This window comes from Neolamprologus brichardi, chromosome 7 (assembly GCF_056152115.1).
Source record: "Neolamprologus brichardi isolate AB-2024 chromosome 7, ASM5615211v1, whole genome shotgun sequence".
Classification (NCBI taxonomy): domain Eukaryota; kingdom Metazoa; phylum Chordata; class Actinopteri; order Cichliformes; family Cichlidae; genus Neolamprologus; species Neolamprologus brichardi.
In genome coordinates, this window is record NC_142110.1 from 44,923,506 (window position 1) to 44,944,224 (window position 20,719).

Below are 20,719 nucleotides of genomic sequence, written 5' to 3' on the forward strand. Positions count from 1 at the left end.
TTTTGCCAAGAGGTAATGGTAGTAGCCACTATTAACCATCTGCATTTTTACATATATATAATTATAATATATCTCTAATTATATATTTAAAAAAACTGCAACAGCACTTGTGCAGTGTTTATTTAATTTCAGTACAGTGGTAACCCTTCTCGTGAGCCACATTAATATGAGTGTAAGTCACGATCTTCATTCCTCTATGCCACCATTAACTGTTCATTCATATATTTCATGGTAATTAATAACTCATTTTTACATGAGATACTTCAGATACTGCTGACATGCAGACCTGCATCTGTAGCAGCCAACATACGTGGCTGTTGTCTTACGTGGACTTTTGTAGACCCCTTTCCAGCAGAATTGGAAGGAATCCAGCTTCAGCTTCCATTTTTCTGATCTTTTTGACAATCAGCACTTTGATTGTGTGTTAAGTCAGAAGGTTACTGGCAACGCAACCGTGTAAACAAACAGTTCAGCAAGAAATTAATTAAACTACTGTCATAGCGAGTCCTGCACATGCCTGTGAACACAGCTCTAATTATCTTAACTGTCACCATTCCCAGATCTCTCAGTCAGACCGCTAACTAACGAGTTGAAGATCAAACATCTTTGGCAAGTCCAACCTAGACTTGGAACTAAACTATCTTATTGGCATTTCTCTCACCCACTCTCTCTCCCCCCGTTTTCTCCTCCTCTCTCGCGCACTCTCTCTTCCTGTCTTTATAAAACTGCATTCAGCCTGAGCTCACTCACTGTGGAGAAGCACACAAGGAAGGTCTGCTCTTCACGCTCCTCACACACTCATCTCATCATTGCACTGAGAAACAGCAGCACAGGTAGGTTATCAGCTGATTGTTTTTTAAGGAATTTTCATGTTATTTTATTCTTTTTTATTTATTTATTTTTTTCAGCTGCACCTTAAGCAGTAGTAGTAACATTTTTCTTTTTCCAAGTGCATAAAAATATGTAATTAGAACAGAAACGAGCAGAGTGTTTCCTGTTTTTCAAGCTTTTCCAGTCACATGTAAAACAAGCCTCACAGGTAGGGGCTTATGTTAGGTAATTTCAGAATGTTATATATATATATGGCAACTACATGCTTATCCACATTTTTTTTTTCAATTAATGCATATAAAGGTATACATTGTTGTGAGCTAATAGTTTTGCATGCCAGACCTCTTTTATGATGCTTCTTGGCATTTTCATCCAAGGGCCTACAGCTGGATTTCTAACATAAAATCAGATTGCAAATAACTGCTGGCATGGACATGTGAAGCTTTGTATTGTTGAAGGGTGAGTGTGTGAACACAAAGGAACCAAAAAGACCTGTGTATGTCATCTAATGCTAAAAAAAAAAAGTATTTTGGAACAGTTAATTGTTCTTGATATGAAATATCTATTAGTCTGTCAAGAGAAAAGGTTTAGATTTGTAATCATCTATATTACAAATATCTGAATGAGAAGAAATTTGCATCTTTTTAGATAGAGAGCGAGATAGATAGATAGATAAATAGAAATAAATAGAAATCATTTATATATATATTTTTTTTAATTAATTTTTTTTAATAAATAACAAAATACTAGTAAATGAGAAGTGCTGGAAGGGTGTACAAATCTGTATCTGGGATGGACATATGAGAAAGATGGGGCTGCTGGAGAGCTGGCAGGTTATCTGAAATCTTACACAATGAAAAACATCAGCATAGCAACAGGACACAAGGTGGTGGTCACCCTGCATTAGCGAAGACTCTCACCGGCAGAAATTCTGCAGCAGGCAGATGTTTCTAGATATACGGGCTCTTCTGCAGATGTCCAACATAATGAGCTTTGGACAGGAAACAAAAATAGGTAGCAGGAGACTGTGTCCAACAGATGAAAGAGACATAAAGCCTTATTTTGAGAAGTATTTGGAAGAACTCCAACAGCATCATCAGCTGAGAACCTGTGAAACCCTGATACCCCTATATACAGTACAATACACAGAATTCTGTCAGAAGTGATCTTTCTGAAAGATGAGAGCTTATTTGCCGTCTGTAAAGCAAGACAAGCTCATCACCTGAGTTAAGGGCAGATAAGGAACCCTGCAGCAGGTTCTGGGTTCCTACAAAGCTCTGATGTAAAATAAACCCAAACAAATCAATGCATTAATATTGGGTTAGATATAGAGACAATAACATTAAACCTTCATCCACATAAGAGCTGTTGAAAGTTCTCTAAAATGCTTTTATCAAACATAAAAAATGCATATAATAGCATATTAATTTGTTGTTGTTTACTTTTTTTCACTTATAAAACGTTTATTGATAGCACTTTATATTTTGTCACTTTGGAGCTCTTTTGGTGCACAAGACTCCATCATTTCTTCTCCTTATTCACATTCAGGTTACTATGTCATTCTGTTTGAGCTTCATTTGTGTGGAAAGTAATTTGGGCAAGCAAAGTACTTTTTATTTGTGCAGATCTGATCTTTTTAACCACATTTAAAGCACCAGGGTCAGTCTTTTAGACCTGTCAGCATCCATTTGGGAAATTGTCACTGAAAGAAAATACACTCTACAAGTATGAAAAAGCCCTGTGATACATACAAATTATGGAGTGCATAATTTCTTCACTGCCGAAATCTGTAAGAGGTTCAAAGGAGAGAATTGTATTCAATTGTACCTGAAAAGAACAAAATCCTGAACAAGCACCAACAAACTATGGAGGAAATCTGATCATATTTTACAATCTTTTCATTTTTTTCACACTCTTGGTGAACATTAGGATTAGCTGTCAGAATCAGTCCTTTGCATCAATGGCAGAATTAATTTGAATGAAAAAAATGCCTTGACAAAGTACAGTTCAGTCCTTAGTTATTCTGTGTACTGCTACACTAAACAGCAGTATAAGTGTCAAGTGTAAAAAGAACAGAATGAGTACAGAAAGTCACAGTCTGCGCTGCAGCTGCAAATGATGTAATCTGGTGAGGTGAAAAGGACAGAAAGATTTTCATGAAATTATGTGCAAAAACAAAACAACCACAATAATAAACCTCATCGATTCTGACTGCGCTCCTTTTAGACTTCATTTCAAAACACCACTGCTTTGCAGAGGGGCTCCTGTTTCATCATCTATTTGCAAATTACTACATTTAGATAATTACACGACACATTGCATCAGCAAGCTGGCTTCAAAATAAGGCTGTGAAGTTATTTTGCACAAGAGATTTAATATGTAGAAATTCAGAAATTTCCATCCGGGTGCTCCATATAATGGCAGCCCATTGCAATTTTGAGGAGGTTACCAGCCTTGTAAACTCAACATGATGCCTGGAAGAGCTAGTTTGATAGATCAATTAGTGTACATTTGTTTTCCTTCGTTTCTTTTTCATTCCATCTGGTGATGTTCCAGTTGTCAGCTTCAAGGACAGGTTTAACGTCGATGATGATAAATCAGCAAATTTTGGCTTGCTGATTTAAAACAGTTTTTTACTAGTTAAATATCTGTAGTTCTTTTAAGTCTTCCAAAAGTCTTCGAACCACAGAGCCAAGAGGTGTTCAGTCCCACCTTACACATGTGAAGCTGTTCCTGGTTCCACTTTTCAGGCACACAAAAACAAGGAAGTGGTTGATTTAATTTTACGCTTAAATGTTTTCTCCCGTTAATTAATTAACTCACAATTTCTTCTCTGCTAGGTGGCATGTGACAATAACCGGAAAGGGAAGCAACATTTTAATCAATTAATATAATGCATAAAAACAAAGCATCTTTGTCGTATTGAATTATTCAGTCGATGCAGAAAAGTGCTGTAAGCAGTCAGCTTAATAATCACAGTTTCGAGATGTAGAATGTGCTCTAACAGTAGATACAATCATATGGGTTGACATTCTCAATATGTAGACTTAAGTAGAGAATGCGTGCTGGGCTGTTCATTCATGTTCAAATGCATTCATAACTATCATAATAATGTCTTCTTCTCTTCTTTCCATGACCAACACTTTCTGTGTGTTGCTTTTACTAAAGCAAATTGCTGTTCTGTTTTCCAAATGTCACAAATGGCTTGCACCAGAATGTGGTTACATTTTGTCCAGTCTCGGATTGACTGGACAAAATTGAGATTTTACCTTTGGAAAAGTTAGAATGTCGTGTCGTTTCACTGCTTTTTGTTTTTTGTTTTTATAGTGCAGTTACTGGCAGACTGATTCTGCTCCCATGGAGGGTAATCACAGTGGTTTGACTGGAAGCACACAACCATCTTTGCTAGAAAGACAGACTGATGGGCACATTTATGAAGTTGCGGTACAAACCAACTCCACCAACCGCAGCTCCCAGTTTGCAGACGTGGCCTTGCTGCAAACTTTCAAACCTCTCATCATCCCCTTTTATGTTCTAGTCGTGGTGGTGGGTGTCTTTGGGAATTACCTGCTTCTTTATGTCATCTGCCGAACCCGAAAGATGCACAACGTCACCAACTTTTTCATTGGAAACCTGGCCTTCTCTGACATGCTCATGTGTGTCACCTGCGTCCCCTTTACTCTCGCCTACGCCTTCAACCCTCATGGTTGGGTTTTCGGGCGCACCATGTGCTATCTGGTGTTTCTCGTCCAACCTGTCACAGTGTATGTTTCAGTCTTCACACTCACTGCTATTGCTGTGGACAGGTGAGTGCTCCTTGTGGCATATGAGATCTTCTTTAGATCAAAATTGAATATTTGAATTATTTGAATTCTTTTAAATGTTTTTCCCTTTGTCTTTCCCTCTTTCTCTCTCTTGCTCTGTACATATATATGTATATATCTCACAGACAATTAGAAAGGCTTGAAAACGCATCACATCTCAATAGCAAAAAAACCCTTCTTGGATATCTACACTGATATGGACTGGGTAATGTGTTTGGTACAAAAGGCTGCCGCATCATTTGATGGAAATAAAAATGATCAGACCCTGAAAACACCCCAAATATCAAAATGAGAAATTGATGCAGCAGGTCAGATCATTTTGTCGAAATTTCATTGCAGCAACTTAAAATAGTGTTCAGCAGTTTGTACAGATCCCACGTGCTTGTATGCATGTCTGAAAATGTCGAGGGATCCTCCGAATGAGATGATGGCTGAAGTCCTGATTTCCTCCTAAATCCTGGACAGTTTGAGGTGTCGCCTGGCAGAATCAGATGGACTGAAACATAATGTCCCAGAGGTGTTCTATTGAATTTAAGTTAGTCAAGCCTGGGGGACAGTCAGTGGTATCAATTGCTTCATCCTTCAGGAGCTGCCTACATACTGTCACCACATGACGTGGATTGTCATTGTCATGCACCACGAGGAACCCAGGACCCACTGCACCAATGTAGGGTCTGACAATGGGTCCAAGGATTTCATCCTGATACCTAATAGCACACAAGTTGCTCTTGGCCAGCCTACAGAGGTCTGTGCATCCTTCCCCAGACCATCACTGACTCACCATCAAACAGGCCATGTTAAATGAGGTTATAGGCCACATAACCTTCTCCACAGCTTCTCCAGACACCTTTTGTGTCTGTCACATGTACTCAGGGTGAACCCGCTCTCATCTGTTGTAAGCACAGGATGCGGGTGGTGGATCTGCCAGTTCAGATATTCTATGGCAAATGTAAATTGGGCTCCATGGTGCCAGGCAGTGAATACTGTGGAGGATGTCGGACCCTAAGGGCATCTCTGTGAAGTCTGTTTCTGATTGTTGGAACATTCACACTGGTGGTCTGCTGGAATTCATTTTGTAGGGCTTTGGCTCTGGCAGTGCTCATCCTGTTCCTCCTTGCACAAAGGACCAGATATTGGTCCTGCTGATGGTTTACGCACGTTCTACAGCCCCATCCAGCTCTCCTAGAGTATCTTCCTGAATCCTGAATCCTCCATGATTTTGAGACTGCTGGAAGACACAGTAAACCTTCTGGCATGGCACAAATTGATGAGTCATCCTAGAGGAGCTGGACTACCTGTGCTACCTCTGTTGGGTCCAGGTATCGCCTTGGGCTATCAGCAGTGAAACTGATCCTAAATGTGAGAAAAGATGTAAAACCAGTCCTGTTTTGGGGATTGTCTCACTTTTGCTCTTCTAGTGTGACAATTGTTAATTTCATTAACAGCAAAACCGCTGAAACTCATGAAGAACTGCCTTTTTTTGTTGTTGTTTCATGATCTGAAACATGGACAAAGTGTGACAAATATGTAAAAAACAAAAAAAAAGAATAGAAAGACATCAGGAAAGGAACAAATTCTTCACAGTATATATGAGAGACTGTAAATGTGATTATAAATTGCAATTATAACTCATTATGATTACTTGGAAATGAGACATTAGTTTAGAAATTAGGCAGATATGAAGGGAGACTGATTACTGAGTGTTTCCTTTTCATTGAGGTGACACTTAAACAATAAAGATTTTCCACTGAATGCATTAATTCATTTACATGAGCTCCAGACCCAGACAAAACCTAATTATTCAGCTGTATAGGGTGTTCATCATTAAACCCCTGAGACATGCAACAGACCTCAGATTTGAACAGGTCTGCTCACTGGACCCATGAAAAATTCATTGATCTTTAGTTAAGTTTTCAATTGTACTTTGCATTCAATCTACTGCAATGTCTGCTCCTTCTAAGGGGAAGACATTAACATGAAATGAAAAGTCCCTTTACTTTTACAGAGAATATAATGCTGCTGTCATTTTGTGATGCACAACTGGGTTCAGTCTTAAAGTTTAAAATATAAATAATTCACTCTTTTTCCTCGTGGACTGTGCAGGTCACGGAGTCGACTCTGTCTTTTCTAACAAATTTGATTGTCCTTCAGTGAAGCACATCGAATGCAAAGTAACTGGTTATGAGAAAATGATTCAACTTAACATTTATAGCCAATATTATGTAACGCCACGGCCAATGAGCTTGTATTATAATTGTAGGAGTTCACGACTGCATTAATAGCCATTCATTAATTAAGCATGAGCACCTTCCCTTTCTTTTTTTATAAAGTACTGTTCCTTATTCATTGCAGATATTATGCAACAGTTCACCCCCTGAAGAAGCGGACCTCTGTGGCGACCTGTGCCTCTGTCCTTACTGGGATCTGGCTTCTGTCTTGTGGCCTGGTAGCTCCAGCAGTGACCCATACCTATCATGTTGAATTCAAAGAGGAAGGCTTCACTATCTGTGAGGAGTTCTGGTTGGGTCAGGAAAAAGAAAGACGTGCTTATGCGTACAGCACCCTGCTGGTTACTTACGTCCTCCCGCTATCGGCTGTTTTTGTCTCTTATCTCTGCATCACTGTCAAACTGAGGAACTGCGTTGCTCCGGGCCACAGGACGCAGGACCAGGCAGGCGCTCAGCAGGCTCGCAAAAGAAAGATCTTTCGCCTGGTCGCTCTCCTGGTGTCTGCCTTTGCGGTGTGCTGGCTTCCTATTCACGTGTTCAACGTGCTGAGAGACATTGACATTCACCTCATTAACAAGCGTTACTTTTTGCTCATCCAACTGCTGTGCCACCTGTGCGCCATGAGCTCCTCCTGCTGTAACCCCTTCCTGTACGCTTGGCTTCACGACCGCTTCCGCACCGAGCTGCGGAAGATGTTCAAGTGCCATCATCGCATTGGAGTGCCTGCCAATCACTGTGCCGCTAGCGTGGTATTGTAATTGACTAGTGAAGAGCATTCTCTGTCATTAATTTAGTGTCACTTTCTGACTCATCCTGAGCGCAAGTGGAAACACGTCTCACCAGCAAACCATTCCACCTAAACATTCGTGGTAATGCAGTCATTAGTTATAAAACGGGATGGGGGTGAATCTCACGTGGTTTATTTCCTGGGGAGCATGAAAATGTGCATTAATTTTCTTAGGAATTACTCCAAAAAATTAGCAGCAGAGTAAAGATTGTGAGCAAATAGACGATCTGTTAAATGGCACGATCAGTTAGGTGGGAGTAGCACCTGTTTAATTGTGCAAAAGGCTGATCATTTAAACCAAGAGTGGCGAAAACTCAGAGGACCCAAACCAGGCTAAGGCAAGCATGAGTGCATGCAGCTACTTTTGTGGTTACTTAGATCCACACATTTCCTTTGTATGGGTTGCCATGTGCCACAAGCTGAAAGATAAGAATCCCTGCTAACACGGGGGAGGGTGCATATCAGCAGCAGATTTCATAAATATCAGACGGTTAGAATTCAGACTACTCTGTCATGGATCACAGCGCTGTTTGAAAAGAAATGTTAATATTTTAAAAAAATGTTTGTAATAATTTGTTTAATAGTAATATTTCCAGTGAATTAGAGGAGATAAGATAAGAAGGGTTTCAGCTTTTAATCAAAAATGACAGAGAACATATCAGACGGGTGCAGCTTTACTGGATATGAATAGCACATTAAACCATGAGTTCAAATTGCATTTGGAAACCACAAAGGTGGTTGTTTGCACCAGGGGGGCTGGTGTCAGAGCTAATCTTTGTGAAGTGCGAAATTAAATTCATCAGCTTGGTCCCTAAGGCCCACATTTCCTGTATTTGATGAATATGCAGCTTAAGTCATCAAGTTATTTTTGATAGCATAATATAATTGCTGCAGAAAAATAATCATACTGTGGCAGTTGGCTCAATGTTGCTTTTTTTGTGCTGTGGTTTCTCTTGCTTCCACTGGCTTTTGGAAGTTTGCACATAATGGGAAAGACTGGTTATCCAGGCAGAAAATGTCAAAAGAAAGAAAGAAATAAGTCATGTTAATGCAGCTTTCTAATAAAATTGTCTACTGCATTTACCAACATGTACACTGAACTGATAACAGATGAGCTGCCTGTTGTTTACACCATCTTTAATCCAGTTTTATTTAGTTTGCACAGCAGATGTTATGCTTCTTGCTTTGTGTTCTCTGTGTGCACATCTGTGCCTCTGCAGCAGAGTCAGCACATTTCAAATGTTACAGCGTGCTCTCTCTCTTTTTTTGTTGCTTTTTTTCCTATCATATTCTTATATTAAAGGACACAGTATAAATACTTTGCAAAAAAAAAGTGTTATAATGATCACACAATGTTTAAAATGATATAAATAATGTGGTGTGGCATGTAACAACAGTATACTGTAATATGTAGCATGGAAAATCTGAGATTAAATCCAGAGATGAAATGACCTTGCTGTTTCTGACCGGCCCATGGCAGTAACGGGAAGCAAATTATATCCAACTTGGTCAGAGTGCAGCTGCACAGCTGAATTTACTAATTAAATGGAAGAGGAGGATGAAAAGTGTTGTCTGCATATCAATTAGGCCTGTTAGGACACTGAAAAATGTGATAATTTATTGATTTCCCCAATCACATCAGAGAACTTTCTACTTGCCAACAAAGATGTTCGCTTCCTGCAGTGGTTGTTTTTCAGCACGACAACACCCAGTTAAGTAAGTGGAAATTTTATCATCAACTCATTCAGTCATGTAGGATTTTGTTTATTTAATTTTTGTGTTTTACTTTTAACCTGCAAGCTGATGATTTTTTTTTTCAATATTATCTGCGTTTTTTCTTGTTTGTTTGTTTTGTTTTTAACAGAGAAGGGAAATCATCATTTTGGGCCGTCTTTTTAAGTGGATTATTAGCCATTGTTGGCAAGTGTGATTATCAAAATGGATTTATAAACCACACAGGATCAACACACAGCACATGTTTGATGTTAAAAACATTAAGCTGCAAAAGTCTTCATTTTTTTATTTTCCAGCCAGACTTTCTTTTCATTTTGTGAGGTGGTCTTGAGCACTAAGAGTTTTTTGTTTGGACATTTGTTGCTATTTTGCTCATTTTCAGTCCAGTCCTTACCTTTATAGGAATGTCGCATTTGCTAATACACTTAAAAGGCACCTAACTCGAGGGATGAATCAGTGATGTGTCTGTACATAGCAGATAACTTAACAAAGAATTTACTTAATAAGTGTATGCTGTAGTTCTTTGTCACTAGCAGCATGTTGCAAAGCTCATAATCATTTCTTTAAATTTCTTCCCTTCAGTCTTTGAAAAATGCCAAAGATAGCACAGTTTTACGGGCATAAAATAATATTTTTACACCAACATTGTGATTCCCAAAGAGCTAACACCTGAAAACCTGCTAAATCTCCACATGGTGTGCAGTGTGTCCTTAAAATATGAGGTAATTAGACTAGTGGAAGATAAAAGAAAAGAGTTAGGCCAAGAAACCCCCCCAGGTGAACAGTATCTGAAAGTCATGTCCTTAAGAAAAAGACAAGGGAAAATCCAGCAAAGGCCAAATAAAGACCCGAGAGATGCATCTGGCCCTTTAATTGGCTGCCACAAAGCCATTCTTAAGGACAGCAAACAGGGTGAAAAGGCTGAGATATGCCAAATTACACAAGAGATGGATTGAAAATCAGTGACAACAGGTTTTATGAACTGATGAATACGAATTTGACATTTTTAGTTCAAAATAAGCATTAGTAAGTACAAAGGTCAGGAGAGAAGTACTACAGTGAGTGTCTACAGCCATCTGTAAAACACACTAGAAGCTGTGTCATGGTTTAGACTGCATTTGATCCAATGGTGGAAAGCATCTATCTGAAAAGTATCTGATTGGCAACAGGTTCATTTTTCAGCATGACAGTGATCATAAATACACCAATGCAGTAAAACCATACCTGGATAGAAATATACACAATGGTACGAACTATCAGTCATGGATTGGCCTCCCCAAAGTTCAAACCTAAACATAACTGAAGCAGTGTGGGATCATATTTGACAGTAAACAGAACAAAAGACAGCCAAACATCCAAAGAAGAGCTTTAAATATCCATGAAGAACTACTCCTAAAGACTACTTAAAGAAATTACAAGAAATCTTCAGGCGGTGTTGAAGAACAAAGGTGGTCATACCAAATATTGACTTTTAAGCTTGACTGTGTTATTACCTAATATGCTGAATTTCCATGTATGTTTACACGTTTCAATAAATCACTGCACATATATCCATTTCCCTAACAAAGCACAAGGAAATGAGAGGTAGCTCATAACAAACAAACACTAAAGTATACACTTTAACTTCAGTTACCAAAACTTTAAAACAAAGGCTTTGAAGTGCAACAGCAGGACATGTAATTTTCCTAAATAATCAGATAATTAAAATGCTGCAAAAGGCAACAAAGGTGCAAACACACCAGAGAGGTTGAGTTCAATGACTCCCATTAAGAGGAAAATTGTCCACAGAGACCAAAAACTTGCACCAGTAAACATGCTTTTTGATCAAGGGTTTAAATGGGATGTGATAGGTGGGGTTAGGCTAAGATCCAGTGTAGCAGTACGGTATGATGATTTGGATTGTGAGCCCCAGTAGAGTTTTCTTTGTGTGCTCGCTGTGATCAGTTGACCTGTTTTTTTTGTTTGGTTTTTTGTTTTTTGTTTTTGTTTTTGTTTTGGGGGGGGGGGGGGGGGGGGGGGTTGGATTTAGACAATTTATTCAACAACATTTAAGAATATTACACGAGCTATCATGTCAGCATTCTCACCAAGCAAGTACAAAATTAATATAAAAGATAGCATTATACGAGTGAAAATAAAAAACATGACCAGCATAAATTTAAATTGATAACCGCTACTGTTGCTGAAATTGATCAATCATTAATAATAAAAAATAATCTATAAGGAATTTCACTTAAATAAAGGTGCCTGTCATCAACAGACAACAGCAAACTCTTCTTTGATTGTTTTCCTTTAAAGAAAAGCCACATTTATGCTTGTTGTGGAAGTTTTCCATTTAAATAAAGCCTGCAGATGAGCGGTGAGCGATAGCTAACATTCTTTAATCCAAACACACAAAGAACAGAAAACCAAGCTTGTGGAGAGCCTACATGACCATGGGGAAGGGTCAGCAGAGTCTCTCTGAGCCTAGCATGGCTCTCAGTTAAATCTCCAGGAACAAAAGACAGTACACAGCTGTTTCACACCTTAAGGTTCACACTCCCTTGCTACCTCCCAGAGTCCTGGAGGAGACAAAAGACTCTTCCTGTAGAGTGGTCTGCTCCCCCCAACTTCCTTACTACACCCCCACCATTTGTCTTAAGTATGGGTGTCAGACATGTTAAAATCCAGTGGCACCAAGGCATCATACAATAAAAATAATGTGATTAATACATAAGTAAAAGAAATTCCTATACATGCTCTTTTACCTTTTTTACTTGGTTGTCTGCACCCTACCACTGCAGCCCACCGCACATATTGAGAACTAGCTCTACCAATCCATCTCAGTGCTCACTGCCAAGTAAGCTGTTTAGCATTCACTAAACAGCTTAAAATTTTCATACACTTGGAATAACACAAGTTGATTATAATTCAATTTGTTTTTCCAAGTTTTTTCACAACATAAATTAACTCTCATCTTCCTCTCCTGTCCTCTGTTTATAACATCAGTTCTTTATATTATCACACATTAGGCTTTCTCTCGATGGAAAATACACAATTCTTTTATCTCTTTCCCATTTTTCAGCACTTGTTAGATGGCTATAATACAGAATTTCCACAACAACAGCTGTGACATCTGTGTGCATGAAAGCATGACAGGGATAAGAAGGAAAACAGGATGTGCAGACGGTGCAAGCAGGACCGTGGGATGCCACTTTTTAATTTGAGCAAGTACCTCAGTGCGATCAGCTGAAAAGACTGCCAGGCTGCAGCCAAGTAAAAATAATGGTGCTTTGTATTATTATGTATTTAACCACACAATCAGATTTAATTCATAATTAGCAGAAAATGCCAGAACGTCATTCCAGATCACTCTGTCCCACTTCAACACCAGTTTTTTAAGCTGTAAAGCTGGATTATTTCTTTATACATCTATGAGGACTGACTGAGCTTTGAAGTCACACTACCAGAGGAACCCCAGTTTTGGGCACTTATTTTGTTGGTTTGATTTTTAAGTTCTCAGGTTTGCCACTTATGTGAATCTTTTATTATGTATTGTGAGAATTTTGAGTTTTAAGATGCATTGTGTTCAATGACAATAATTTTCAAACAGATATTTCCTGTTTCAACAACCTTTTTCACCTAAGTGAAACGAAAATTGGACGTTTACTCAACACAATGTAGCCTCAGGACAACAGGCTTTTTCCACAGCAGATTCCTCATAGTAGGAAATGCTCATATTAGTGGTAACCTTAAAGCGTCCCTTTATTGTATTAAGGAAATCTTTGTAGTTCATACAACAAAGAGGCAGGACACACACAAGCTGAATGTACTTCAATATGTCAACATGACTTCAGCAAAAAGGGCTTATTATACTCCACAGGCCTCATATCTCAGGTAGAATTTGTGATGTTGTCACAAAAATGGTCTGTCAGGGGAAAAAAAATTAATTGAAATTTATGGTTTTGATGTTCGGGCGAGTTTCTGTCCATGTCCATCTGATATGTGAGGCATTTCATACATAATATGCAGAAGAAAGCTCTTTCAAATGGTGTCCATTAGTGTGAGAAATTTGATTTTATTAAACTGGATCACGTGTTAGGAACTACCAGAGTCATACTCAAACCTTAAACCCAATGCCTGTTCAACTGCTCTTTAAACTTTAAACTGGGCATCAGAATGAAGAAGTGAGGCGACTTAAGTGACTTTAAATGTAGAATTGCTACTGGTGCTGCTATTTCAGAGTATATCAGAAACTACTGACCTACTGGGATTTTCACACACTGCCATCTTTAGGGTTTAGAGACTATTGGTCGGAAAAAGAGAAAATACCCAGTGAGTGGCAGTTCTCTCGGACAGTTAAAACAATTCAACTTAATAAACATGAATGGAAAGTTTATAGGAAGAACATCTTGTTACAACCAACATATGCAGAAGAGCATCTTGAAACAGATGTACTACAATAGCAGAAGACCACACCGGTGCCACTCCTGACAGCTAAGGTCAGAAAACCGAGGCTACAATTCAAACAGGACATGACAAGACTGGAAAAATGTGCTACCTCATCTGATCTCTCATCATAAAAACATGCCTCAACCGTGCCTTGTACCAGTGCTTCAACCTTTTGGTGGTGCTGTATTGGTGTGGGGATCCCTTAATATCAATTGAGCATCATTTAAACTCCACAACCCACCTCAGTGTTGTTGCTGACCATGTCTAGTCCTTTAGGACCACAGTCTACCATCTTCTTGAACATGACGATAAGCTTCTAAATAGCCTCCAAAATTTGAGAAATGTTTCCAGCATCTTGTTGAATCTATGCCACAAAGAATTAGGGAGGTTCTGAAGGCAAAAGGTTCACCTGGGTGCCAGCAATGTGTAACTAATGAAGTGGCCAGTTGCTGTTCTAAAGCTTCCAATTAGGGCAATGAGGAAAAGACAGTTTTCATACAGAACAAAATATTACCAGTATTAGTTTTAAAACCTGACTATTTTGCTTTGTTATTTACACAAATAGGACCTTTGAAATGGAAACTGCTACCAAAGATAGATGAAGAATGTACAAACAAGTTCCAATAAAAAAGTATTTCAAACATTTTCCTCTTACACAAAACCTTTGAGTTCTGCTTTAATAAATCTGACATTTGAGTGGATCAATCCAGTACTAGCAAGGTGTAAGTAAAGAAGTAGCTGGTGAGTGTATATTTGACTAATTACCAGAGCTCTACTCAAAAACATCCTTAGATTTCACTTACATTTGTTTATTACTTTCTTTATGTTTGTTTGCTGTGGACTCAGCAGTAATTGCTCCATTTATAGCCATGTGTTATTTCACTGATGAGAGCTCTAATATAAAAGAACAAACAGAAAAGCCATCCACAAATCATAAAATGTCATGACACATGGTGAACTTGGTGCATCCTTTTAATCAGGCCTTTGCTTTAGTCACATTTACATTAAAACAAAATATTTACACACATTAACTTCCTCATGCTACATTTCCAAGTGCTGAGTGAAGCTTTTTAAAGTACAAACACAAAAGACACAGCCGCTTATGTAGACTGTACAAAATTAGATGAATAGGTTATATAATCAAGCCAATGAAAATGTCTGCATCCTGAGTTCAACAGTCATAAAAAAAAAAAAGAAAGTGCACATAAACTTAAATATGCCAGCCATCTCTGAAGAACCAGTCACTGGGCTCGGTTATGATTTAGCACTGTCAGACAAAGACAGCATATGCTGCATTAAAGCGAAGTCTCGAGCCTCCTGAGGTGTGCGAATGTATGAGTCAATTTCACTGTCAGAGATTTCCTCATCACCAGTCACATCCGTGTGTTCAGGCTGCACAGCTCTCCTTTTCTTAGCATGAATGACACATGGGGGAGCAAACAGAACTCTTTTACCCCAGTTTGGAGGTGGATTTTGACTCTCCTGAGTGTCGCTGTGCTTTGGCAGTACACGTGGATTATAGTCTACATCTCCTGGCTTCTCTTTCCCGTCAGAATTCAACCCATTTTGTTTCACAAAAGACGTAATTGGAGCCTGATCTGCACACTCAGAGATTTGGGAGGAAGCAGTCCCCTCAGGCGGAGCCTCAGCACAGCTGGCTTGACTCTCCTCCAGCAGAGCGTCCTCGTGGGTTCTCATAGCTCTTCTTAGCAGGGCGTACCTGTTCTGCAGAATGCATTCAACCAGCTGAATAACATTATCCGGTGTCACTGTTTCCCTAACCCAGGGTATTTCCTTGCCTAGCTTACACAACACCTCCTTGATTTCAGCTACTCTCTTCATAGCAGACTTGAGCTTTTTCACTTTGGCAACCTGACAGAACTTGTCCAGGGAGAATTTCAGGCGATGCTTGTTGGGTTTTAAGGATTGCCAGGCCAAATACGTCACTGCCATCATTATGGGGATGGGCTTACGGCCAGTCACAATCCAGGAATCTGCTGCCAGCTCTACCAGGGCCACAGCTCGTTTGGTCAAGTCCCTCGAATTCTCAGCCATTTCTTCAGGAACATCGAGTGAGCTAATTTTGTATCTGTCAAAGAGAAATGCTCTCAGTAAATCTGAGATAAAGACTGAGTTGGTAAATCATCTAGAGCACTGACAGTTTTATATTTTAACAATCAGCTTTTCAGATAAACACAGTTAATCTCAAGTGACTCAAATGAAATCGGTTTTAAAATTTAATCAAGGTTTAACGCTGAAACAAGAAACTCCTTTAAAACCAGGGCAGGCCAAGAGGGAAATGAATGTTAAACACAGGGAAAAACAAAATCAGTTTTTTCAGTTAACTAAAGTAATAAAAAACTTGTATGCCAAAAATGTTTTTAAAATAAAAGCAAATAACTACATATTCTATAACTAAGGATAACTTACCACTAAATTATTGGTATGACTGAGCAAAATCGACTCAACATGCTGTATTTGGAACAGAAATGCTGAGTATGACCCAAAGAACACCATCCCCACAGTCAAGCACGGAGGTGGAAACATTAAGCTTTGGGTCAGTTTTTCCTGCTAAGGGTTACAGGACAACACATCGAGGGGCCAATGGACAGGGCCATGCACCACAAAATCTCAGAATCTCCTTCCCTTGGCCAAAACTTTAAAGATGGATGGGTCATTGCCATGGATGACAATGACCCAAAACATATTGCCAAGGCAACAAAGAAGTGGCTAAAAGGAAAAGCACACTAAAGTCACGGAGTGGCCTTGCCAGTCTCCAGACCTCAGTCCTACAGATAAATCTGTGGAGGGAGCTGAGGCTCGAGTTCACAGGCAGCAGCCAAGAAACCTAAAAGTTTCTGTAAAGAGGAGTGAACTAAAATACTAACTACAAGAAATGTCTTCCTGCTGTTCTTGTCAACAAAGCTATGAAGTCCTGTTTTGCTCTGGGATCAAATGCTTATTTCACTCAATGACATGCAAATCATTTTCTACCTTTTATGTAGTGTGTTTTTCAGGATTTTTTATTCATATTCTGTCTCCTTTAAAAAATAAAGATGGTTAATTTCTTTGGAAGTGAGCAAACTAACAAATTCATCAGGGAATCAAATAATTAGATCACCACTGTAGGTCTCAGTTAAAAGACCTACAACTGTTGCTCTTCTACAACTGCAATAAATGAGTTGTTTTGAAATACCTACTTAGCATTTTAGGACTGAAAGCTGCAGTAAGTTCTTCACTTACTCGTGACAGTGAGCTTCTATTACATCAGTGACGTTGATGATCGGGGCCTCGATGCTGAGGTTCTTGACCATTTCTTGATAAATCGCCCCCACCGCCATCGAGTCGGCATCCAGCAGGCAGCTGATGGTTCCCACAGTAATGGGCCAATTGAGCTGCCTGCAGCTTAGAAGCACACAACAACCAGTAAGAATCTCTTTCTTTTGAAGGCTCACTTTGAGGAAAGCTTTATGCTCATAGGCCATCTTGTAATACGTCTGTGAGAGATCCTCAATCTCCCTGTTGACCATGAGAATCCGACATATGGCTTTCACTCGCTGCTGACCTGTATGTGTAAAACAAATCCATTTGAGGAAATGCACAAGCAACAGGACTGAATTACACTGAAGTAACAAGGAAAAGCTTCTTTTGGAGGGCAAGAGCTCACCTTTTATCAGGTTTGTGCACGGCCTTTTGGCAACAGCAGTGGTTCGACTGAAGCTGACATCTGCAAGAGGGGAAAATAATCAAGGCAAAGTCCAAAAGTGATTAAATGTAAAGAGAGAGATCTCCCATCCCTTCAGCAGTAGAGGGTCATAAATTTCATTCATATGGACTTTACATGCTTTACAAGCTTTAAGTGTCCTTCTAGTCATTGCCCTGTACTGAAGCTAGTAGTCAATGTCAGCAGCAAAAAAATAAAAATAAAAATCTACATTTATTGACATTAGATAACCTTTTCAATCCCCGGTAGAACAAATTTATTAAACCGGCCTGACTAATGCTAAGAAATTTCAAATTATGTATCTACACTTACCTGACACTTTTTTTAGCCATACATGTCCAACTGCTCATAAACATCATTATCAATTCAACCAATCATATGGTAGCCCTTCAATGCATTTAGGCATGCAGACATGGTCAAATGACCTGCTGAAGTCATGAGAATGAGTAAGAAATGTGATTTAAAGGATTTCAGAAATGTCTGGTCTCCTGGGATTTTCCCACACAACCATGTCTAGGGTTTTACAGAAAATTTTCTGAAAGACAGAAAATACCAGTGAACAACAGAGCAGCAGCGGTCGAAAATCCCTGTTTGACCCCAGTGGTCACAGGAGAAAGACCAGACTGCTTCAAACAGGAAGGAAACAGAACCTCAACTTCATCTGTAGCAACTGTATGATGCTTTCACATCAATACAGACCATAAATCTATGATGAATGTTTCCAGAACCTTATTGAATCTATATCTAAGAAATCCCTAACTGTGAGGAAATTAAGCCTCGTCATTATATAATTTGTCCACTAGGGAGCACATACAAGGTCCCGCTTACTATCAGTACTTTGTCTCGGTGAGCTCAGCAAACAAAATTATGAAAAGAAACAACCACAAAAAACTACTCATATTTAACACGGTCTTTTAACGGGACAGACTTGACTTCAGTCTCATTTTCGTACCTGAACCTCCCACTGGATCATTAGCCAGGACTCCCTCGGACACCACAGAGCCGCAGTCCACACACACCAGCTGAGCCTGAGAGTACAGGTCATCGTCTACAATGTTTGTGGAACCGCAGGCCGGACAGCGCATACCAGCAGCAGCCATTATCCTCAGTGAAGCTGCTGCCTGAGGGACAGCTAAAGGTATGAAACGGGTACTAAACTGATAGGAACACCTGCAACACACACACACACACAACATCCTGTTACTAACCTGGAACTGTCAACAACCAATGAACGTCGCTTAAGCGACCGGTCGCGAGAAAGGAGCCCAATAATATGTGTCCGGATAGAAACAAGGTTCGGATTCTACAAGGTTCCGCTCGGCCAATTCGTCATTTTTGTAAGCGATTAAAAAAAAAAAAAATCACAAGGCCGACCCTCGGGGGTCAGTTATTCATAACAAAAACACTGTTGAAACCAATGATGGTTGAAACACAAACAACGGGTTTTACGACCCCGACAATTTTCTTCTGAGTTGGATAAGTGCTAATTAAAGTGCATCGCCACACAGCCTAATACGAAAATATCTAATAACATCACGTTTACAACTTACCTATATACAGTCTTTAAAAAAAAAAAGGGGGGGGGGGGGGGAAATTAAATGCTGTTACTAACAGACCATCCTACGGGTGCATCGTGGCCTCTGTCTATAAACCACTCAAGCAGTGGTTTCAGTTTCAGTTAAGCTTAACTGCAGGGATTTCTTCAGCTATTTCAGTATCCCCGAATTAGCTTGATAACATTCTTATATGTAGGTAACGTTTTCTATTTATGATTTAATCTTTTTTGTCAATATTTGAAATTAAATTTGACTGAATGTCAGCTCCCTGTCAGGGTTTCTGGGTCGTTGACCCAGTATTTTCAGTTCACGTTCACCATTTATCTACTGCCTGTTTCACTTCCTGTTTGTTCCCCGTGTCAGCTTGTGTCATTAGTCAGATTATGTTCAGCCCTGTACTCACCTGTTTCCAATCATTGTCATCATTCAACCTGTGTATTTAAGTTCCTCGGTTTCACCAGTTCTTTGTCGTGTCATTGATGTTATGTTGTCGTTTCCGCCTTCGGAAAAATTATTTATCTTGATAAGAGCCTAGCTTCCCCTGCCATCTTCTTTAAGGTCTGATGTAAGATGTAGACATTTGGTAGAGATAAAGAACAAGGCACATGTCCAAAGGGTTGCCAGCTGAATGGAAGCTCTGATCAGAATAACAAAGAGTGTTAAGAGTACAAACAGAGATTATCATCAGGAATCTGAATTTTGTATAACCCCTTTTAATCAAGGTAATAATAATAATAATAATAATAATAATAACAGACAGTAATAGATTTAATTTAAGTACACATGCACTTTTACATGTACATCTGATGGTATCATCAGATGCAATTCTATCAGTGCAAAGGTAAAAAAGGCTTAGAATGTGTCCATAAATATCTGTATAAAAAGTTTATAAATGAGCAACCTCTATACTTGCTACCTCTCTACTCAACTTAAAAGGAAGATAAAACACGCATCATACTTCACACATCACACAAGACATTTTGCATTCTCCAGGCATTCATTGCATAGCTCTCTGTCTTCACAAAATTGCAGAGTTCCAGCAGCATTTTGTGCTGTTAAAGCGTTTGCATAAAAGCTATTTTTAAATCTTTTTGTCCTTGTTTTTAATGTCCTGAAACATCTGCTCGAGAGCAGCAGTTCAAACAGAAAGTGTCCGAGGTGGGATGGATGTTTCCGGATGCTCTTTCCTTCTATGAGGTACCGGGAACTGTAAAGCTCTTCCAGGGAGGAGAGAGGTGATCTTCTGTGATCGCCCTCTGAAAGCACTTTTCTCTCTGCTACTGTGCAGCTGGGAAACCACTCTCTACTCTACTGAGCAGTGATAGGAGGACATAAGCAGATTTTTAAGTGAGGCAAAGTCTCTGCTTTGCCTTCTTCCAGGTCAGCTCCTCTTCAGCTTGGATGCCCAGGAATCAGTCCAATAATTTCTCCACACATAAAATGAAAATGGTCTGAATATCCATTTTCTACCTCTTGTAGTAAATAATCAACACCTTGGTCTTGGTGGTGTTAAGGATCAGGTTGTTATCACTACGACAACCAGATAAATACTCCACCTCCACCTGATAAGCAGACTCATCACTCCCTTAGATGAGGCCCACTAA

General features: G+C 39.3%; 2 protein-coding genes across 3 annotated transcripts; one reads left to right on the forward strand and one right to left on the reverse strand.

Annotated features, from left to right (window-relative positions):
* Positions 1-765: 765 nt before the first annotated feature.
* Positions 766-7,714, forward strand: LOC102775998 (prolactin-releasing peptide receptor-like). Its single transcript, XM_006788831.2, has 3 exons — positions 766-833; positions 4,159-4,637; positions 7,008-7,714. Exons 2-3 carry the CDS (start codon positions 4,189-4,191, stop codon positions 7,639-7,641), a joined length of 1,083 nt encoding a protein of 360 aa, XP_006788894.1. The 5' UTR covers positions 766-833; positions 4,159-4,188; the 3' UTR covers positions 7,642-7,714.
* Positions 7,715-14,803: 7,089 nt separating this feature from the next.
* On the reverse strand, positions 14,804-18,820 carry brf2 (BRF2 general transcription factor IIIB subunit). Of its 2 annotated transcripts, XM_006788833.2 has the most exons (5): positions 18,768-18,820; positions 18,512-18,680; positions 17,503-17,562; positions 17,079-17,400; positions 14,804-15,924 (listed from the first exon to the last, which is right to left on the reverse strand). In XM_006788833.2, exons 2-5 carry the CDS (start codon positions 18,657-18,659, stop codon positions 15,090-15,092), a joined length of 1,365 nt encoding a protein of 454 aa, XP_006788896.2. In that variant the 5' UTR covers positions 18,660-18,680; positions 18,768-18,820; the 3' UTR covers positions 14,804-15,089. The 2 variants fall into 2 exon arrangements, with proteins under 2 accessions (XP_006788896.2, XP_087700596.1); XM_087844470.1 differs by having other exon boundaries at positions 18,512-18,808.
* Positions 18,821-20,719: the final 1,899 nt, after the last annotated feature.

Bases quoted from the DNA above. Each gene is read 5' to 3' on its own strand.
- brf2 (XM_087844470.1), bottom strand. From the start codon at position 18,755: ATGTTGTGTGTGTGTGTGTGTTGCAGGTGTTCCTATCAGTTTAGTACC. The intron at 17,563-18,511 runs GTACGAAAATGA...CCCCTCTTGCAG, and splicing joins TGATCCAGTGGGAGGTTCAG to ATGTCAGCTTCAGTCGAACC. The intron at 15,925-17,078 runs GTAAGTGAAGAA...TCTCTTTGACAG, and splicing joins ATAGAAGCTCACTGTCACGA to ATACAAAATTAGCTCACTCG.
- LOC102775998 (XM_006788831.2), top strand. From the start codon at position 4,189: ATGGAGGGTAATCACAGTGGTTTGACTGGAAGCACACAACCATCTTTG. The intron at 4,638-7,007 runs GTGAGTGCTCCT...TATTCATTGCAG, and splicing joins ACTGCTATTGCTGTGGACAG to ATATTATGCAACAGTTCACC.